The 17,854-nt window shown below is 44.4% G+C and overlaps 1 protein-coding gene across 7 annotated transcripts in view; it reads left to right on the top strand.

Annotated features, from left to right (window-relative positions):
- Positions 1-13,849, top strand: part of ZNF516 (zinc finger protein 516) — a 128,301-nt gene extending 114,452 nt beyond the window's left edge. For 4 of the 7 annotated variants that reach the window (XM_049899975.1, XM_049899974.1, XM_049899972.1 and 1 more), the window contains exon 4: positions 2,328-3,609. In XM_049899975.1, coding sequence (XP_049755932.1) covers positions 2,328-2,716 — 389 coding nt within the window. In that variant the 3' untranslated portion in view covers positions 2,717-3,609. Of the gene's footprint in view, positions 1-2,327; positions 7,444-13,697 lie in introns of those variants that run through there. The other 3 variants (XM_049899977.1, XM_049899978.1, XM_049899976.1) reach the window with 3 other exon arrangements.
- The last annotated feature ends 4,005 nt before the right edge of the window (positions 13,850-17,854 follow it).

The following is a 17,854-nucleotide window of genomic DNA, read 5'->3' as shown; positions in this document are numbered from 1 at the left end:
GAGCAGCCCGTGGGGGGTGGGTATCTTTTAGGACAGGCATCCATAAATCATCCTTTCCGCTTCTCCTGCAGCCCATGTACTTTGTTAGAAAGCCTTAGAGGCAGTGTGACCAGCAGTGACATGGAACAGCCAGTACACCTGAAGGGACTCTCACAAAGATTAAAAAAAAAAATTGTATTTTTGGTAAAAGTATACATAGCAGAACAGGCTCCCATTCAACAGTTTTTAGACATAACGATCAGTCACCCTGGTTACATTCTTCACCTTGTGTCAACATTTTTTTTTATTTCTGTTCTAGTTGTTTCACTCCCTTTAGCCTAAACTCTTTGCCCGCCAACCTTCTCATCTATGCTTTAGAGTAACTGTTGTCCATTTGGTCTCGTGGATAATTTTTGAAAGAGCACAGTTCTTAAGGGCAATGTTCTTTACTTTTTCAGGTAAGCTGCTGTTTAGTTAAAAGGGGATTTCAGGGGATAGTTTCTATTGAAGATTTAAAGAATATCTTAGGGCAGTAGTCTTGGGGATTCCTCCAGTCTCTGTGAGTCCAGTAAGTCTGGATTCTTTGAGAATTTGAAGTTCTGTTACACATTTTTACCCTCCTGATCACAGTGTTCACTAGTGGTAGCTGGGCACCATCTAGTTCTTCCGGACTCAAAGTGGGAGTGGCAATGGTTCATGGAGAAAATTAGGCTAATATTTCAGTTTCTTCTCTGATTCTTGGATTTTCTTCATTCTCTTTTGCTCCAGATGAATAGAGATCAGTAGTTCTTGTGAAAATTTTTATTTTCATGTTTTACAGTAGATGGGACACACTATTAAAATTATTACATGGGTTTTTACTAATGACACTGGAATGAGTATTGGTTAAGAGTATTATTTTTCTCATTATGTTCCTCAATAAGGCAACATGAAGCGAAGAACTTTGGTGGGCAAGTTCTTAAATTTCCCTAAGACTCATTTTTATTACCTGTTAAATAAGAAACCTGAGAAAAATCTTCTTGACTGTCCAAAGATTTCTTTGATTATGTCCATGAATATCTATTATGGAAACCTGACTTGATGTCCTTTTATCTGTTGAAGCACTCTGTTCAAATTAGGACAAGAAAAATAAAAATGAGTATTTGATTTTCAACTAGCTTGACTGAGATATCCATTGGGCCTTCTTTTTGTTTGTCTTTTACACCCAGTGTCAAATTTTGGACACAGAAATACTCAGCTACTGAAAAAAATATATTTTTAAATTTTTTTTTCACAAAAATTTATTGACACCTGTAGACATCACTTTTTCTAGTTAATGTGCTAATTTTTTTCGTTTATTTACAATAAACATAACAGCATAACAATGAAAAATCAGACCCGGGGGAATTTCTTGGCCATTACCATTGTGTGAAAAATTAGCCTTTTCTTTTTTTCAGAAAGAACTTACTGAAATAGAAAAAGTAGACAAACAGGCAAAGAGCCCTGGGGGCAAAATGGCTAAGCATTCAGCTGCTAACTGAAAGGTTGGTGGTTCAAACCTACCCGTGGCTCAGTGGGAGAAGAGACCTGGTGCTCTGCACCAGTAAAGATTACCACTTAGGAAACCCTATGGGGGCACTTCTACTCTGTCACATGGGGCCGCTGTCATTCGGAATCCACTTGCCGTTGTCACACACCAACAACAGACACACAGTTTCCCTGTCTTGTTTCTAATAAAAGTCAGGCATGGCTGTGGGGTGGGAGGACGAGATGTACCTGGTACCCAAGTTGGGCAGAGTGCACTGGTCTCTGGGGAGAGTGGGGCCTGGTGCACCCCCAGTGTGGGTACCCTGGGAGACCTGACGCCAGAGTGGGAGGCTGCTGGGCTGTGCTGGCTACAGGCCACGGGACGTGGCTGTGCTCACACCCGTGCCCGAGCCAAGGCTGCATCAGCACAGCACCCAGGTAAGGGGCAGAGGCCTTTCACTGGGCATTGCCGCTGAGACCGCCGGCCCTGGGAGATATGCTCGCTCCCTGTTACCCTGAGCCTCGTCTCCACCATGCTGCCGTCACTTTGATTTGCCTGATGTGCCGCTTGATAGGGCCGGTGATGGCTGGGGGGCGCCAGCTGCTTGGTGGCACACCTGATGCACAGCCGGCTGGGTGACCGGGAGCGGTGTTAATTCAGGGTAATTTATGCGTCCTCGCGGCGCGTGCTGGGCCTGTCAGCCAGCCGGATGTAGGCTGGCAGTTGTCACCAGGGCCTGGAGGTAACCCGCATCATGACATATCAGACAGATGGGTGATGTTCTGTGGTGTAATGCTGTCTTCTGCTTTCCCTCCCCCCCCCATCAACACTGTCACCGCAGGGACACTCCGGACTCCGGCCCGCCAGGGAGACCTCGTGTGCACGGAGTGCGGGAAATGCTTCACCCAGCCCAGCCACCTCAGGGCCCACACGCGGGCGCATGCAGGTACGGCCGCCTCCTGTTCCCATTACCCCCTGTGCAAAGGGGTCCTGGAGGTACAACTGCTTCTGTCTGTTGCTTTATTTTCCCTGACCCTGAATGGATTTAGATTGCTGCCTCTGTGCAGTGGGGTTAAGGCCCCTGGGTGGCACACGTGGTTTGTACTTGGGTATCAACTGAAGGATTGGCAGTTTGATCCCACTCAGCAGTGCCCAGGAAGAAAGGCCTGGCGATCTGTATTTGTAAAGATGGCAGCCAGGAAAACTCTATGGGGCAGTTCTGTTCTGTAACTCATGGGTTGCCATGAGTCGGAATCTACTCGATGGCAGCAGGTTTGAGTTTTTTTGAGGGGGTAATGTCATCCATTCCTGGTATTATAGCTACTAAATTTCCCCATTCAGAGCTGAAATTTTTTTTTTTTTTTTTTGCACCTAGCTGCCATGTGGTTTAATTTGAGATAAGCCTGTTTGCAAATGTTATATTTTAATTAGAGAGTAGACTCCTCAGAAATGAATATGCTAATGCGTTGTATTGCCGCCAGCTCAGACGGCAGTCAGAGTGCCCCTTTCCACAGAACATGCTATTTTGCCTTGTTTTGTTGTGGGGACTGGCTGCAGCAGCTTGGCCAGGGTGTCCTGCAGAGCCCCCCGACCCCCTTATACGAAGCTCACTATGGCCACATCAGGCGGGAGCCCCTGTGTCACATACCCCACGAGCACTCCAGGGCGGGGGCCAGGGACCCCCTGCCAGAGGTGAGAGGGCTGCACACGTGAGCCCGTCTGGTGTGCAGTGACAGGGACCGAGTGGTAAGTAATAGCAGCAGAGGGTCCCCGTCCACACATACTGATAATTAATGTAGTCAGTGATTGCTTCTTCCGCAGACGAGTGGGAATTAAAAAGGGCAGTGGCCCCAGGCAGCCATTACCACGTTCTCCAACAGTAAGTGTTCCGGTAAATTGGTATTTTCCGGCCACAGGCTAGGAGCTGGTGTCTTTTTTGTGAAAGTGCTTAATCTGTAATGGACTCATGTAATGTGCACACCGTGGTAGGCTGTCTTGCTCATCTGTTAACTACCCCTTGTTCCCACAGTGCTATTTGAGTCTAATGGACTCCGAGCTACTGACGTTCACACCGCCTCCACCGACACCCCCAAACAAGTAGGTGTCCCTATGAATGGACATTTGGGCTTGAACATGGGAGGAGTGATGGCTGGTAGTCATCGCTAGAGCACCGAATGCGTTTACTCCATGTGTGAATGTTTTCACGTTGCTTTGGTGGAGAGCCTCTCCATCGGGACCATCTGGAGATGATGGGTCTACAAGGATGGTCATTGGAGCTGCTGATCATGTCCCTACCACGCACGGAGCTGCCTGTCCCCGGGACTGGGATGAGGTCATTCGTAGAGACTACTTGGGGACTTGAAAATATTAGAAATTCAGACTTTTTACCCCAAGATACCTTCCGTTATATTTCTCTTTGCAGGGTATTGTTTTTTCAGGTCTAAAGAGAAGAAGTTATGTTAAGCCTCCTTTTTTAACATTGTTTTTACATGATTCCATGAGAAAAGTTCTGCTTAGGGCAGTGGTCCCAGCTTTGTGGATGCCCTGATGTGGCTCTCTGCTGTGCTCATGCCGCAGGTGGGCCCTGATGCGTGAAGGTGATGGTGTGTAGGCAGGCATCAACGGGCATCCCCGTGGCAGGGTGGCTGTGACACACACGCCGTTCAGTGCGTGCACACAGTGTGGTGGAGCCTCCTGGGGTGGCCTTGTGGCAGGATTCAACGTGTTGCCTATCATGGTGGTCTCATCCCGCCTGTGGTGCAGGCCCTCTGCTTCCTGGACTCTCTCCCTTCCCGCCGTTCTCCTGGGATGTCACACCCATCACCCAGTTCTCCAGTGAGCACCCTCCATTTAACGTTCTCTCTTTCTAATCTCTTGTCTCAGAAGGTTCTGTAACTGCAAACTCTTCCCTTTGTAAATGAAGGAAGAGTTCTGTGCCACCAGGGCAAAACATGTTGTCTCTTGATTAGTAGAATCAAGTTAGTGTCTCCTAATAATTGTAAGGAATCCCTGGTGGTGTGAATGGTTAATGCATCACTAGGCCATTAACCAAAAGGTTGGTGGTTCGATTCCACCTGGAGCCTACTTAGAAGAAATCCTGGTGATCTACTTCCGAAAAATGGGCCATTGAAAACCCTGTGGAGCACAGTTCTATTCTGACACACACGGAGTCACCATGAGTTGGAGTCAACTTGAATGGCAGCTAGGGTTTTTAAACAAATGTAATCACTTGTCAGACTCATGGTTGGGGTTGATGGTTCAGACCGCAGAGGAATCCTGAGACTCATTCTCACCTCTTTCACCCCTGCTGAAGAAAATAAGGTAAGAGGTAGGAAATAGTTTTGCCAAGGGCCTGCCACTGATTAGGGCTCAAGCTGGGGCTAGAACTGACATTTTCTAATCCAGGACTTGTTTGTCTATTTCGTATTGTGTTCTTAGAATTCTTACTTGTAGTTCAATGCTTCTTCTTCATTTGTCATTGAGCAGGTGCCTTGCTATTAATTATAGTTTTTGAGTATGTGACTTCTGTCTCTCAAAAAAATTCAGTTATAGAATAGAAAGCAATTATTTCATGATGATCATCTATGACAATTCATGAAGTAAATATGACGTCTCACTAGATTAAAAGATTTCCCAATACACGTGACCTCATCTTGAATGCGGTGGCACTGTCCAATTTAACGGAACTAAAACTCCTTTACTGTGACTAGCTGTGATGTGTTTGTGGTGTGTTGTAGTAGAAGGCCGTGCCGTAATTGGAGAATTACATATGGAGATTGCCACTGGAGTCAAACCAAAGTGTTGCTGCTTACTCCAGCAATCCATTAAATCACCAAAGATGTGGCATCCTGGTAAGAGGGTATGTCAGGGCAGGGACCCCAGACCCATTTATGCATAACTTGAGGTCCTTCAGAAACCCACGTGCATTAAAAATCAAACCAAACCCATTGCCATCGAGTCAGTTCTGACTCATAGTGACCCTATAGGACAAAGTAGAACTGCCTTATGGAGTTTCCAAGGAGTGCCTGGTAGATTTGAACTGCTGACCTTTTGGTTAGCAGACGTGGCTGTTAACCACTACACCACCAGGGTTCCCCGTGTGCATTTATCTGCTGCATATTGGCACAGTGATGAAGAGCTCGCCTGCTGAGCAAAAGGTTGGCGGTTTGAATCCACCAGCCACTCCTTGGAAACCCTGTGGGGCAGTTCTCTTCTGTCCTATAGGGTCACTATTAGTCGGAATCAATTGGAGGCAACAAAACAGGTTTGGTTTTGGTTAAGCCTGTTTATAACGCTTCTTCCGTAGGGAGAAATAAAAAAAAAAAAAAATCACCAAGACGGTATTTTAAATTACTTCCATGCTTCATAGAGTTAGGCTGGGAATTTATCACAGTCTCAACTCATCTTGATTTGCTAAAGGATGGATTTATGTTTTTGTCTTTGCCTCTGTAAACTAAAATTCCATTATACTTATTACCAACTAATCTCTTTAGCTTCAAATTTTAGCTCAATGTCGTAGTCTTGTTAGTGTGGATTTCTGACATAACTTTTAATGACAGGCTCTCAGCTGCTTGAATCTCTGTTTTCTGCCTTGTGATCCTGGCATTTCAGGCCTGTGACATTGTAACTGAGCCAAATTTATATGTCTCTCTCATGATAGTGGAGCCCTGGTGGTGCAGTGGTTAAAAGCTTGGCTGCTCACCAAAAGGTCAGCAGTTCAAATCCACCAGCCCGTCTTTGGAAACCCTACGGGGTGGTTCTACACCGTCTTATAGGGTTGCCATGAGTCGGAATGCACTCGATTCCAGCGGCATAACAGTTAAGGACTTGGCTGCTAACCAATAGGTCAGCAGTTTAAATCCACTCTGCACAGAAGAAAGACCTAGTGATATGCTCCCATAAAGATGACAGCCTAGGAAACCCTCTGGGGCAGCTCTGCTCTGTACATGGGGTCGTCGTGAGTCAGAATCTACTCTGTGGCACCTAACAACACCTCATGATAGCAGTGAGTTTGTTGGATGCCATATTCAAGCTCTTTGCCTCTCATAGCTTTTTTTTGTCTTTAGCCACATAAAGTAGCTTTCATTGATTTTTCCCTGAATGTTCTGGTTTTCTAACGATATTCCCTTTTCCTTAATATTCTCAGGAACTATACCTTTAAGAATCCCCATAAAGATAAGTCTGCCAGTATCACTGAAAAACACATTAATAATAGGTAGAGGCTTAAATCATAGAGCTCTTTGTTAATCCTGTAGTTATTGTATAAATCATATACATTTACAAAAATCACCCTTGCAGTTTAAGTTGAGGATACTTTATGGATTTATAGGACAATCCTGTAGTTATTTATGCCTAGAATGTGACTCATTATACTTACCAACCATGTTCTTTTTCATTTTTGGAGTGCTTTGCTACCATTCACTAATTAATATTTAAATCAGATTCTTTTCCTCTGGGCTTTAGAAGTTGTAGATGATAATATTTTTTTTTTAATCGTAGGAAATTGTGTATTCATGCAGAAATTATTTGATGTCACACTTGAAGTTGATTGACACATGCATTAATACATGCCACCATATTTAACTGAAGCAATATTTGGAAATTCAGTTTTAAAGCAGTCGTTGATCCACTCATTAGTGGTATTTATTGAGCATCCACTATGTGCGTGCAGGCCATTGGGAGGAAGACACATAGTGTCCCTGCTTCTGTGGTTCTTCAGATCTTGTGGGGTGCTTAGACAAAGCAGGTCAGAGCAGTAAACCCATGATAAGGGGAAGGCTTTAAGGAAGGAATGGAGCCTGGAACCGGACGTGAGCCTTTGGAAGATTGTGCTGGCAACAAGAACAAGTACGAGTTGGCAGGCATGTTCCTGGGAGAGAGCCAGCCCCTGGGCAGATGCAGGGTGGCAGAGTGTGTTGCATTGAAGATCCTGATGACGTTGAAGATGGCTGGGGCTGGGAGGGTGGGCGGAGGCATGAAGGTGGGTCCAAGGGTTGTGCAGGTGTCAGATCTCCACAGTTAGAAGTTGAGATTTCATTCCAGAGCAAGCAAAGTCCCCTTCCTTCACCGTTGTAAGCAGAGGTCACACCATCAGGTTTGTATCTTTACAGTGATGATCAGCTTTGGGGTATATTGAGAATGGATTTGCCATGGTTCAAGACGGATGGTTGAGGACCCTGTTGGAGGCATCTGGGATCCCAGGGAGAGACAGGGTGGTTGGGCCAGGTGGGGCAGGGTTGGATATGGGCGGAGAGGGCACCCCTAGTCCTGGTGTAGGCAGGTGGTCTATGCAGGAACCATTCCTTGAAGCGAGAAACCTGGGAGGAGAGCAGGGTAAGACCAGCTTCAGAGGAGAATCGAATTACGTTTGAGATGCCTTTTGAGGATCCAAGGAGGAATGTCCATAGGTAGGTGAGTACATGGGTTTGAAGTGGAGAAGAAGGATCTGACAGAAAAGATAGATATTTAATAGCTGCTGCTGCTGTAGGATGGCGTCAAGTCGATTTTTGACTTACAGTGACCTCATATGACAAAGCAGAACTACTCCATAGGATTTCCTAGGCTGTAATCTTTAAGGGAGCAAATCATCAGGTCTTCTCTCCTACAGCTGCTGGGTGGGTTCGAACTGCTGACCTTTTGGTTAGCAGCTGAGCGCTTAAGCATTGTGCCACCAAAGTCCATCTCCTTATTTAATGGCTACTGATATGTAAATTCACCCTAGACTAGCTACTTCTGTTTTCAGGAAGGCCTGAGTCAATAAATCATTAAAATATTGGGCTGTTGAGTCAGAAGGATCTTCTGCCTTGGGCACCTAAATTTCCTCATCTAGAAGGTCACAATCATAGCAGTACTTATCTTGTAATCTCGATGTAAAAATTAAATGAAAAAATGCCCCAGGCCTGCCACAGCACAAGACAATAAGCATTCGTTGTTGTTGTCAAACAGTTGTTCTAGAAATCAGTAATCGTCTTTAGGACCCAGAGAGCGCCCATGTGCAGTGTGTGTATTTCTGTGGCACATGCACACATAAACACAGTTACGACTGTGTCTGTGTCCATGTGAATAAGCCCGTTAGAAGATTGTGCTGTGGAATCAAACTTCTTGGCTAAGTTTCTTTGCTTGTGTCACGTAGCTTTGTGAAAGCCCGGCAGCGTGCTTGCGTGTTGCCTTGTTTTATATTGTTTTTCCCAGGGCCTAGTTTTTCATTGTTCACTATAGGGAGAGCAAAGGAAAGCTCTTAGTTTGAAAAAAGTATTGTCAACAGGGATGTAGTTTCCTAGTTTATACTGTCGGTTGGTGAATTTGCATCATTGGTTGCTACATGTACAGTCATGGGATAATTCCCTGGACTTGACCATATTCATATATGAAATTTCTATGTTGGATAATTCTGCAAATCATGATACAATGTGCATCGCAGTGCAACGTTCAATAGGTGGAGGTCCAGGTGAATATGAGATTGGTTTAATTCATCATAGCTTAAAATAAAGGTTCTTTTCAGTATACATGTGAACTTTGAAGAGAAAAGAAAAAAAACACGTCCTTTTGCTATAGCCATTCTTTCAAATGATACTCTACTTTTGTTTCTTTTAAGCTAGAGGCCTGGAAGAGCTAAACCCTGACTTTCACAAGTACATGTAACAGTAGGTGGATTCTAAATGGCACTTCTCTCTATCAGTCAATAATATAATGGTTGTTTTTGTAAATATGGCACTTAAGCCCCTTCTGTAGTACAGGCATGTATTTATTTAGGAGATCCTAGAGAATTTAGGGTTCCAGGGTTGCTATGAGGCAGAATCTACTCGATGGCAGTAGGTTTACAGGGTTGTGCAAATGGCTAACATGCTCAGCTGCTAACCCAAAGGTTAGAGGTTTGAGTCTACCTAGAGGCACCTCGGAATAAGGGCCTGGTGATCTACTTCCAAAAAATTAGCCGTTGAAAACCCTATGGAGAAGTTCTGTTCTGACACATGTGGGGCCTCCATGAGTTGCAGCCAACTGAATGGCAACTGGTACTAGTAGAGAACTTAATGAAAACCAGGAGGTTAGGTAGTTATTTCTTTATAAATGTATTCCTTTCTTAGACAGTTGTAATGGGAAGAATAACCAGGGCAGTAGATGTTAAAGGTCTAGATTAAATAATAGTTTCCAGTGGGTGGTTCTAGGTCACAGTGTCTCTTCTCCAGGCGTCTCATTCTTTTGCATTTATCATGAATGAACTAGAAAAATGTCAAAGTTGAGGCACTAGCTGTGAGAGGTCAATTTTCGTGAATGAAGTAGGAATAATTCTTCCCATCCAATGGGAATAAAGGCATTTACTGTTAGTGCCCGTTGTATTATAAGAAAAAAATGTATTATGACATGGAATAATTCAGGTCACGAGTTCCACCTGAGAGGATTCCATGTGTTATTGTATTCTAAAGATGATACGCCATTGTTTAGCACAGCTGATGAGATGTTTAGTTTTCAGCGATCATCAATATTCATTAGAAAGGAAACTTCTGAGAATACTACGCTGAAATATGGGGTGTTATTGTCTTACAGGCGTCGGGAAAAAATGAGATTTATTTACTGTTGTGGAGAACTTTTAGTTTCTATAACCACTTTCTTACAGATGTACTTACACTCATTATTTTCTATTGTTAAACATTGTTGTTAGGTGCCATCAAGTTGGTTCCGACTCATCAGCAACCCTACGTACAACGAAACAAAACACTGCCCAGTCCTGTGCCGTCTTTACAATCGTTTTTATGCTTGAGCCCATTGTTGCAGCCACTGGGTCAGTCTATCTCATTGAGGGTCTTCCTCTTTTTCGCTGACCCTCTACTTTACCAAGCATGATGCTTTTCTCCAGGGACTGGTCCCGCCTCACAACATGTCCAAAGTATGTGAGACAAAGTCTCACCATCCTTGCTTTTAATGAGCATTCTGGCTGTACTTCTTGTTCATTCTTCTGGCAGTCTGTGGTATATTCAAAAAACCAAGAAACATTTGTCCTCTTTACCCACCCCCGGGTTTCAGGATTTAAAAGATCAGGATAATTTTTGCTGAAATATAAAATCTGGTATGTTGATTTGTTTGGGTTCCCTGCCCAAATTTAAAGACTAAGATTAATAGTTTATTTCTTATTATTCTAAGTGTTGTTTTAAAATAGTTAAGCTGGAAAATAATTCTATTAATCAAAATTACAGGAAATGAAACAACAAATGGCAACCTAATTTGTCTCATTTTTAGCAGTGGTTATGATGCAAATGGTGGAGAAATCGGGTAGGTGGGTGTATGTGGACATATGTATAATGAATTTTCAGTGTCACGTTTAGGCTTCCAGCACCACTGAATAAATTTCAAAATTCAGCCCACTTGTTTAAGCTTTTCGTCTTCAAAAACCAAACATCGAAACCAAAAAAACAAACAATGGAGTACACATTGTCCATGTTCTCTAAGTATAACATGCGACCAAGAGCCATGAATCTAACTAGTCACTTCTCTGGAATTACAATAACATGAGCCCTGGTTACAGGTGGCTTATTAGGTAAAGACAGAAGTCAATAAGGTGTGGAGTGTAATCAATTGTTAGGCATTTAACATCACACTCATGTGTCACAGGCAAGCCTTGTTCAATAGCTGATGTCCCCTTGAAGACCAAGACTTCCTGTGTCTTCGGCAGGGGGTGGGAGGAACATGAGCTTTTCTGTGTACACATGATGGACCCACAGCAGGAGTACATGTACATCCCTTGCCTTATAAAGAAAAAAAAAGGAGAAAAATGTAGGTCTGATAAAGTACCAGAGTCCACATCTGTCTCTAGAACCCTGAAATGCCGGAAAGAAAGTCTTCCTTTCTACATGACTGAAAAGCCTACGAGTCACACGGCTGCACAAAGAAAAGCCAACTTGTCTGAAAGCATGGGTTCTCGCTTTTTGACTGCTCATCCTTTTTAGGAGGAACAACGGCAGCAACAGCTAGGGTGTGCTCAGAACATCACAGCGTGCTTGCTGAAGTTTTTGTGGCTTCCTGCCCATAGCCACGTCTCCCCTTTGCCTGATTGATCAGTTGAATCTCATTCGTTTTTTAAAAACCCTGTAGGATGGCTGTATTGAAGAACAAAGCGGTGGTCCCAATGAGTCAACCTAAAAAAGATAAGATACTATTTGAATTCTTCAGTTATGAGAGAAAAATAGGCATTCAGGTGTCTGGGTTGACAGAATAATTTAAAAACCTAGTTATTTGGGTTGTCCTGATTTTGCAGTCCTTCGAAAATACTTATGTTTAAAACTTTCACAGCCCTGCAGTGGAAAACTTAATCCTTCACGGAGAGGGCACCCTGTTCCTGTCAGATCTGTACAGCCCACAGAGGCTCACACACGGTCCCTCCTTTATAGCGTGTTAAGCATATAGCAGGAGTCCCTGAGTGGTGCGTATGGTTAAGCACTTGACTACTAACCAAAAGGTTGCTGGTTCGGATCCACCCAGAGGTGCCAGAAGAAACGCTTGGCAGTCTACTTTTGAAACATCAGGCGCTTAAAACCCTTTGGAGCACAGTTCCGCTCTGATACATATAGGGTTGCCCTGAGTCAGAATCGACTTGGCGGCAGTGGGGTTGGGGTTTGGCTTTAAGCATACAGCGTTAGCGTTCTTTAAACAGTGCAGGGTCATGAGTTCTGGTCCTAGTGGAAGAGATGCCCAGGTGTGCACACCCTGTGGAGTATCGTCTGTCGTGTGTACCTAACTAGACCCGCTCAGTACACACGCGTTCACACACATCCTCTGCCCAACTTGTAGGACCTCCAGCAAGTCTGTGTGCTGTATCCAGCTGTTGCATGGAGACAGCCAAGGCCAAACACCTCTACAGCAGCCAAAAACAACTCCCTTTTTTCTCACTGAACACAAAGGCCATTTCCCCTCCTCGAATGTGTCCAGAACTTGTATAGAACGAGCCTGTTGGTGATGAGGCAGCTGCAAGGGCACCCGCATCCACCTGCGTCTACACACCTCTTGTTCTGTTACTGCTTCCTACATTCAAGATACATGCTGTCTACACTGCTCAATCCCCCTGCCCCCCATGGGACATTGGGTCGAGAGCCTTCTTCCTGACTTGTGCTAGAAGTTGACTTGTAGGGCACGAATCCAGGGCCACTCTCCTCAGAAAGGAGTTTTCCAAAGATGGTTTGCACAAGAGAAGCACTAAATTCATTATGTCCACCAGCCCTGGCCCTGTCCCCCACCTCCCACCCCCCACCCCCCGGCATTTCTGGGGTTCCCATAGGCATAGCTGGAAACCAGCTACCGTTTTACATGAGCGCCGTAGTTTACGAGTGTGAGCTAATTCCAAACAGTGGGTTTCACTTTGTCAAGTGAAGTAAGATGACGCTTGTCTGCTGTTTGCCCTCTGATTAGAGACTCTTGCTGAAGCAGCGATGTTTCATGTGCATCAGAATGTTCTCAGGAGCTGTGGCTCACACAGCTTCTCATTTTTTTGCCTTGCGGTTCACTGGCCTTTAAAATACTCCTTCTGTTTTTCCAGCATGGTCATTTTTGGTGGAAATTGGTGAAAACCCTCTCAGCTTTCGACAGACCGACACGAGAGCTGTACCCTTTGTTGTGTGGCCCCAGAGTTACCCTGTTTTGGATCTTCACGCAGCTTTAAGTCAGCTTTGTACTATAAGATTTTGCTTTTTTTGAGTACCTCCTCCACCCCCTGCCAATCGTGTCTCTCCAACCTTTTCTCCAAAAGCTGGTTCAGATGGTATTACTTGCCATCCTTACACATGAAACTGATCCTTTTCTAAATTGTCACTACTACCCAGTCGCTGTTGAGTTGATTCCGACACATGGCGACCCCGTGTGTGCAGATAGAACTGCTCCATAGGGTTTCCAAGGCTTTGATCTTTCAGGAGCAGATCGCCGGCCTTTCTTCCGAGGAGCTCCTGGGTGGGTTCAAACTGCTGACCTTTTGCTTAGTAGTTGAGTTCTTCACTGTTCGTGCCCAGGGACTCCTCTAAATCATCTAGAGTGACTTTTTTAAAGCTTCCTCTGCAAGGCAGCAAGGCACATTTCCAAAGTTAGGGGGTCTTTGCCTACTCGACTGTTTGTGCTGTGAGGTCGTCGTTTGTGTTCTTGGGGGTTGGTAAGAAAGTGAGTTGGGAACTTGCGCTGAGAAATCAGAAGGTGGAAATGAGCTCTCTCTTCTTGTCTCCCTTCTGTCCTCCAGGGGAGAGTCCATTCTAATGCAGATACCGTCCAGACAGTGCCTCTCAGAAAGGGGACCTAGAGACGAGTGTCCAGCACCCGCCAGGCCCCCCAAACAGCCGCTGACAGGACCCATGGTTCCGACAGCCTCTCGCCCGTAACCCTGACAACCCCACGGAGGACCAGCTGAAGACTCCCTACCAGACACCTCAAGTCCTGGAGCCGTTGTGCTGGCATGAAAACAGAAGGGACATGCTTCTTCTTCTCCAGCCCCTAGAAATAAATGAAGATGCTATCCTCTAGAGTTCATGTATATATTCTGTATGCAGATATGTGCTAATCGACCATAGTCCCATATTTTCTTATCATATGCAGTGGTACTGGCAGGCGCTGTAGGAGCACAAGGCATCTATCTATGTGATTCGAGACGAGTTTGAGACACTGGAAAAACAAGACTTGTGTGTATTGGACAGAATGAAGACGCTAAGCTGTGACAGGGCCCTTCTGATGCTCAGAGGACTGTTGAGATAACGTCAGAACCAACAGTGGTGGGTTTGAGCTTGATAAAGTATTAATACTACTGCCTCTCCTTGTCTTAGTGGATATTTAAGAGGGTAAATAAAGGCGAGGGGAGGAGGTGGCGTTCAGGTGCTGTGGAAGCCGGGCTTGAGGGGCCGGGCCTGAGACGAGATCTAATTCCCAGCGGTTGGTTCCTTCAGGTACTGCAGGCCACTTGCATTTTCCGTGTGCTTGTTCTCTTCTTTCCATCATTTGTACCACGTGAGTCCGGCGCAGGAAACATGCCGTGGAAATGCTTAGATTCTGCTTCAGAAAAGAAAGCTAGATGAACACTAAGAAAAGCAGGCTTCTTTATTTACTCTCAGGACCTTTTTGTAACAGGGCTACACTTCTGCAGACCGCACACAAAGGAAGACTGCATGTCTTAACAATCGCCCAGCCACTGACCCCTCCTGATTCGGATTGGTTTTAGTCACTGCAGAAGAATCCTTGAGCAGCTTTGGGGCCCCGGGTCGCTAGGGTGCTTATGCTATGGAACCTTCTGCTTCCCCTCCTCTGCCTCCTCCCCACTGCCCCCCACATGCACATGGCCCCAGCAAGGGGCATCTTTTTCTGCTTGGGCCTAGTGACCGCCAGAGGACGGGTAACCTCTCTCATCAAGGCACATACTCTCAGGATGATGGTATGTCTGTCTCTTGTGTGGTGGTCACCAGACCCGTGGGTGGGGGGACAGCTTTATATACCTCTTCCTCATAACTCTTTCAAATGCAAGTTTGTGTGGTGGGGGTTAAGGCCTGTGACAAAGGATCTTAAACCACGCAGTGTACGCAACTAAAACCGTATTCCACAGATGGATTTTCTTTTCCAATTACCGTGACACTATGTGTGATGGTGATATTTCTGAGAGTTTCAGAGTTTTGCACATATGATTTTATGCATTATCAAAAGTTACTGCTGCCTTGAATGAAGATGTTCTGTGAAATTTTTTGCAAAAGCTTTACTAGGTTTTTTTTTTTTAATTGTGAACTTTTATAAAGGCAGGAAATGGATTAAAACGAGCATGCTAAATATATTTTTCAAGAAAAGCAATAATTTTACATGTACAGAAATTATCCTAATCTTTAATACTGGTGAGAGCAACAGTTTACTTAATGCAGTAATGGATTTGTGCAGTTTTTGTAAGAAATGGGCTTCTGATACAAAGACTTCGTTTAAACACACACACACACAGACACAACTCTATAGTGTGGTTTTCCTGTTCTAATGATTTGTTGAATTATATTATTATTATTATTATTGTTGTTATTGTTATTAGTTAATGTTTGGTTCTGGATTTTACTTGTTACTGAGTTTAAATTACTTGACGGTTCAGCTTACCTTGCAACACGTGCAAACAATGCAGTGTAACTGGCTAGCTTATATACATCTGTATGTATTTTTTACACTTATTTTTTCCTGATATTCTGACACCAGTATGTTCCAGAATGTTCTGCCATGTTGGTGTAATGAGGAATGTCTGTGCAGATATATGAAGCGACTTGTAACGGACTATTCTGTAAAGTTATCCTGAGCAACGTTGCAGAGACAACATTCCCTCTGTTCACGTAAGAAATCAAAATATCTTTCTGTTGATTTATGTGTGATCATCTGAGTAGTGTTCCCAAAGTGGTAATTTCCACATTTTCTGGCTTTTATTTCCTTGGCTGAAAGTAAACGGTAACGACGGTTCAGGAATGCACAGGAGCGAGTGAGCGAACCGGTCCTGTTTGTTTCTCTCTGTTTTAGTTATTAAAAGAAATTCTGTACCCAAAGTGACACAAAGGTCTAGTGTACATTTTTGCTATTTCAGAAGTGGCATGGAGAAGCCCAGTTGATACTTAGAGCTGGGAGGGTCTCCTGGTAGGGACCAGTCCACTTTTTCTGGGTCGGGGAGGAGCGGGGAGTGGCGCTGCCATCTGGGGTCCCTTCGGCAGAGCGTCTAACCAGTTGGGCTACCAAGAGACCACCAGCCAAGGGGTCAGCTTGAATAGCTGCTTCTGTGCAGTGTGGAGAAGTGAGATTCTCTCTCACTCACAAATGCCAGAGGGCCCCCCCCGCCCCCAAGAACTCCAGCCTCCAAACAAGCCACTTTCAGGCACAAATACACGGTTCCTTTCCCCGTGTATCATCAGTATTGTATTGGTTTGTTAATTCGCTGATGTCAGTTTGGCCATCCTATTTAATATGATCTGCGTTTTCTTATTTATTTAGCCAATATGTTTTGATTCTGTTTTTTTTTTAATCTGAATGGTAATTTCCACGCAATACACTCCTGTAAATCACCTCTGACTGTTACAGACTTTCTACTACCTCTACCAGCCTGCTGTTTCCTTGTTTCTTAACAGATTTTTACAGTGTTGCCGTCTCATGTAACCTAGACAATAAAGGGTTTGGTTGTCTACTCTGCAGCTTCTCTGTGTCTCTCCCCGACCCCCGCCCCTCGCTCTTCTAGCTCTGCCTGCTCTTTCCTCCTTCCCCTGATATCTTCTCATCTTGAATTTAAATGACCCCAAAACAGTGATCTTCAAAAAATCAATCAGGATTATTCACTCATACTCCTTAATCTGAAGAATGAACATTGAAATTCTCTGGGAAAAATCAGGTGTTAAATATCTTCTCTGGGAGATTGTCAATAGTACTGTCACCTTTCGGCCTGATTCTGGAAGGTCTTATTCAATCTTAGGCAGATACATTCCTGGATAACACAATGCATATTATCAAGCCAAGTGGAGTTTACCTTTTTTTTTTTCTTGAAAAGTATAGGCTGTTTTAAGAGGTTACCCTGATATTTATTTTCTTTAAACCCAGAAAGACACTGGTTTCCTGAAAACAAGGTGCTCTAGGAGATTGCCCTTGGAGGTTTCGGTGACTTTGCATGATGAAGGGACTTTGGTTTTGTGATACTGTCCAGTATGTCAGAAGGCATCTTCAGCTTGGCCAGGGTGTCCCAGGTTGCTGGTAGCATGGCGTCAACTTCTGGGTAAAGACACACAGATGTATTTATTCACCTGCCTTTGGAGGCAGCATGGATGCAACAAGTAGCTCCGTGTTCTTACACCGAGAGCCAAAATTTAGATGGTGCACGGGCTGCCTTCCTGGGTCAGGGAAGTGAGCGTGGTTCTTAGCTTGGGAGACGGTGACTTCCTGGATCTTCAGGGCCAGACAGTCTATTCCATTCTTCCTTCTTCAAAACAAGACAAACATACACATACAAATTTGAGAGGTTTGGATACCGTTCAAAAAAGGACAGGGTTTGTATAACTTTTCACACTTTCAGAATGCCTGCAGTAACATACATTGTTTTTACTGCTTTTAATTCTGGTGAGTTCTAATCATAGAACATTTTATTTACTGCAAAAAGAATAAACAAAAAAGTCAGCAGTCTGGGATGCTAGGTGAAAAGGGTTCTATGTCGTTAGGTCCTTGTTTGCTGAGGTTTCGCCGCTGGAGACCTCCCTCTGATACGCTGTGGAGGTAACTGAGCGACCCGCCCCACCCAACGTCAAATGTTCATTCTTCATCCATCTTGCTAATTCTACTTTGAGGCAGTAAAGTACAAAAGACCATAGAATTTGTATTTCTTTTTCTAAAAGATACAGTTTATAACATTATATTTTGTAC

The sequence above is a fragment of the Elephas maximus genome, chromosome 11 (genome assembly GCF_024166365.1).
Source record: "Elephas maximus indicus isolate mEleMax1 chromosome 11, mEleMax1 primary haplotype, whole genome shotgun sequence".
NCBI lineage: Eukaryota > Metazoa > Chordata > Mammalia > Proboscidea > Elephantidae > Elephas > Elephas maximus.
This window is presented reverse-complemented; position numbering and strand designations above follow the sequence as displayed.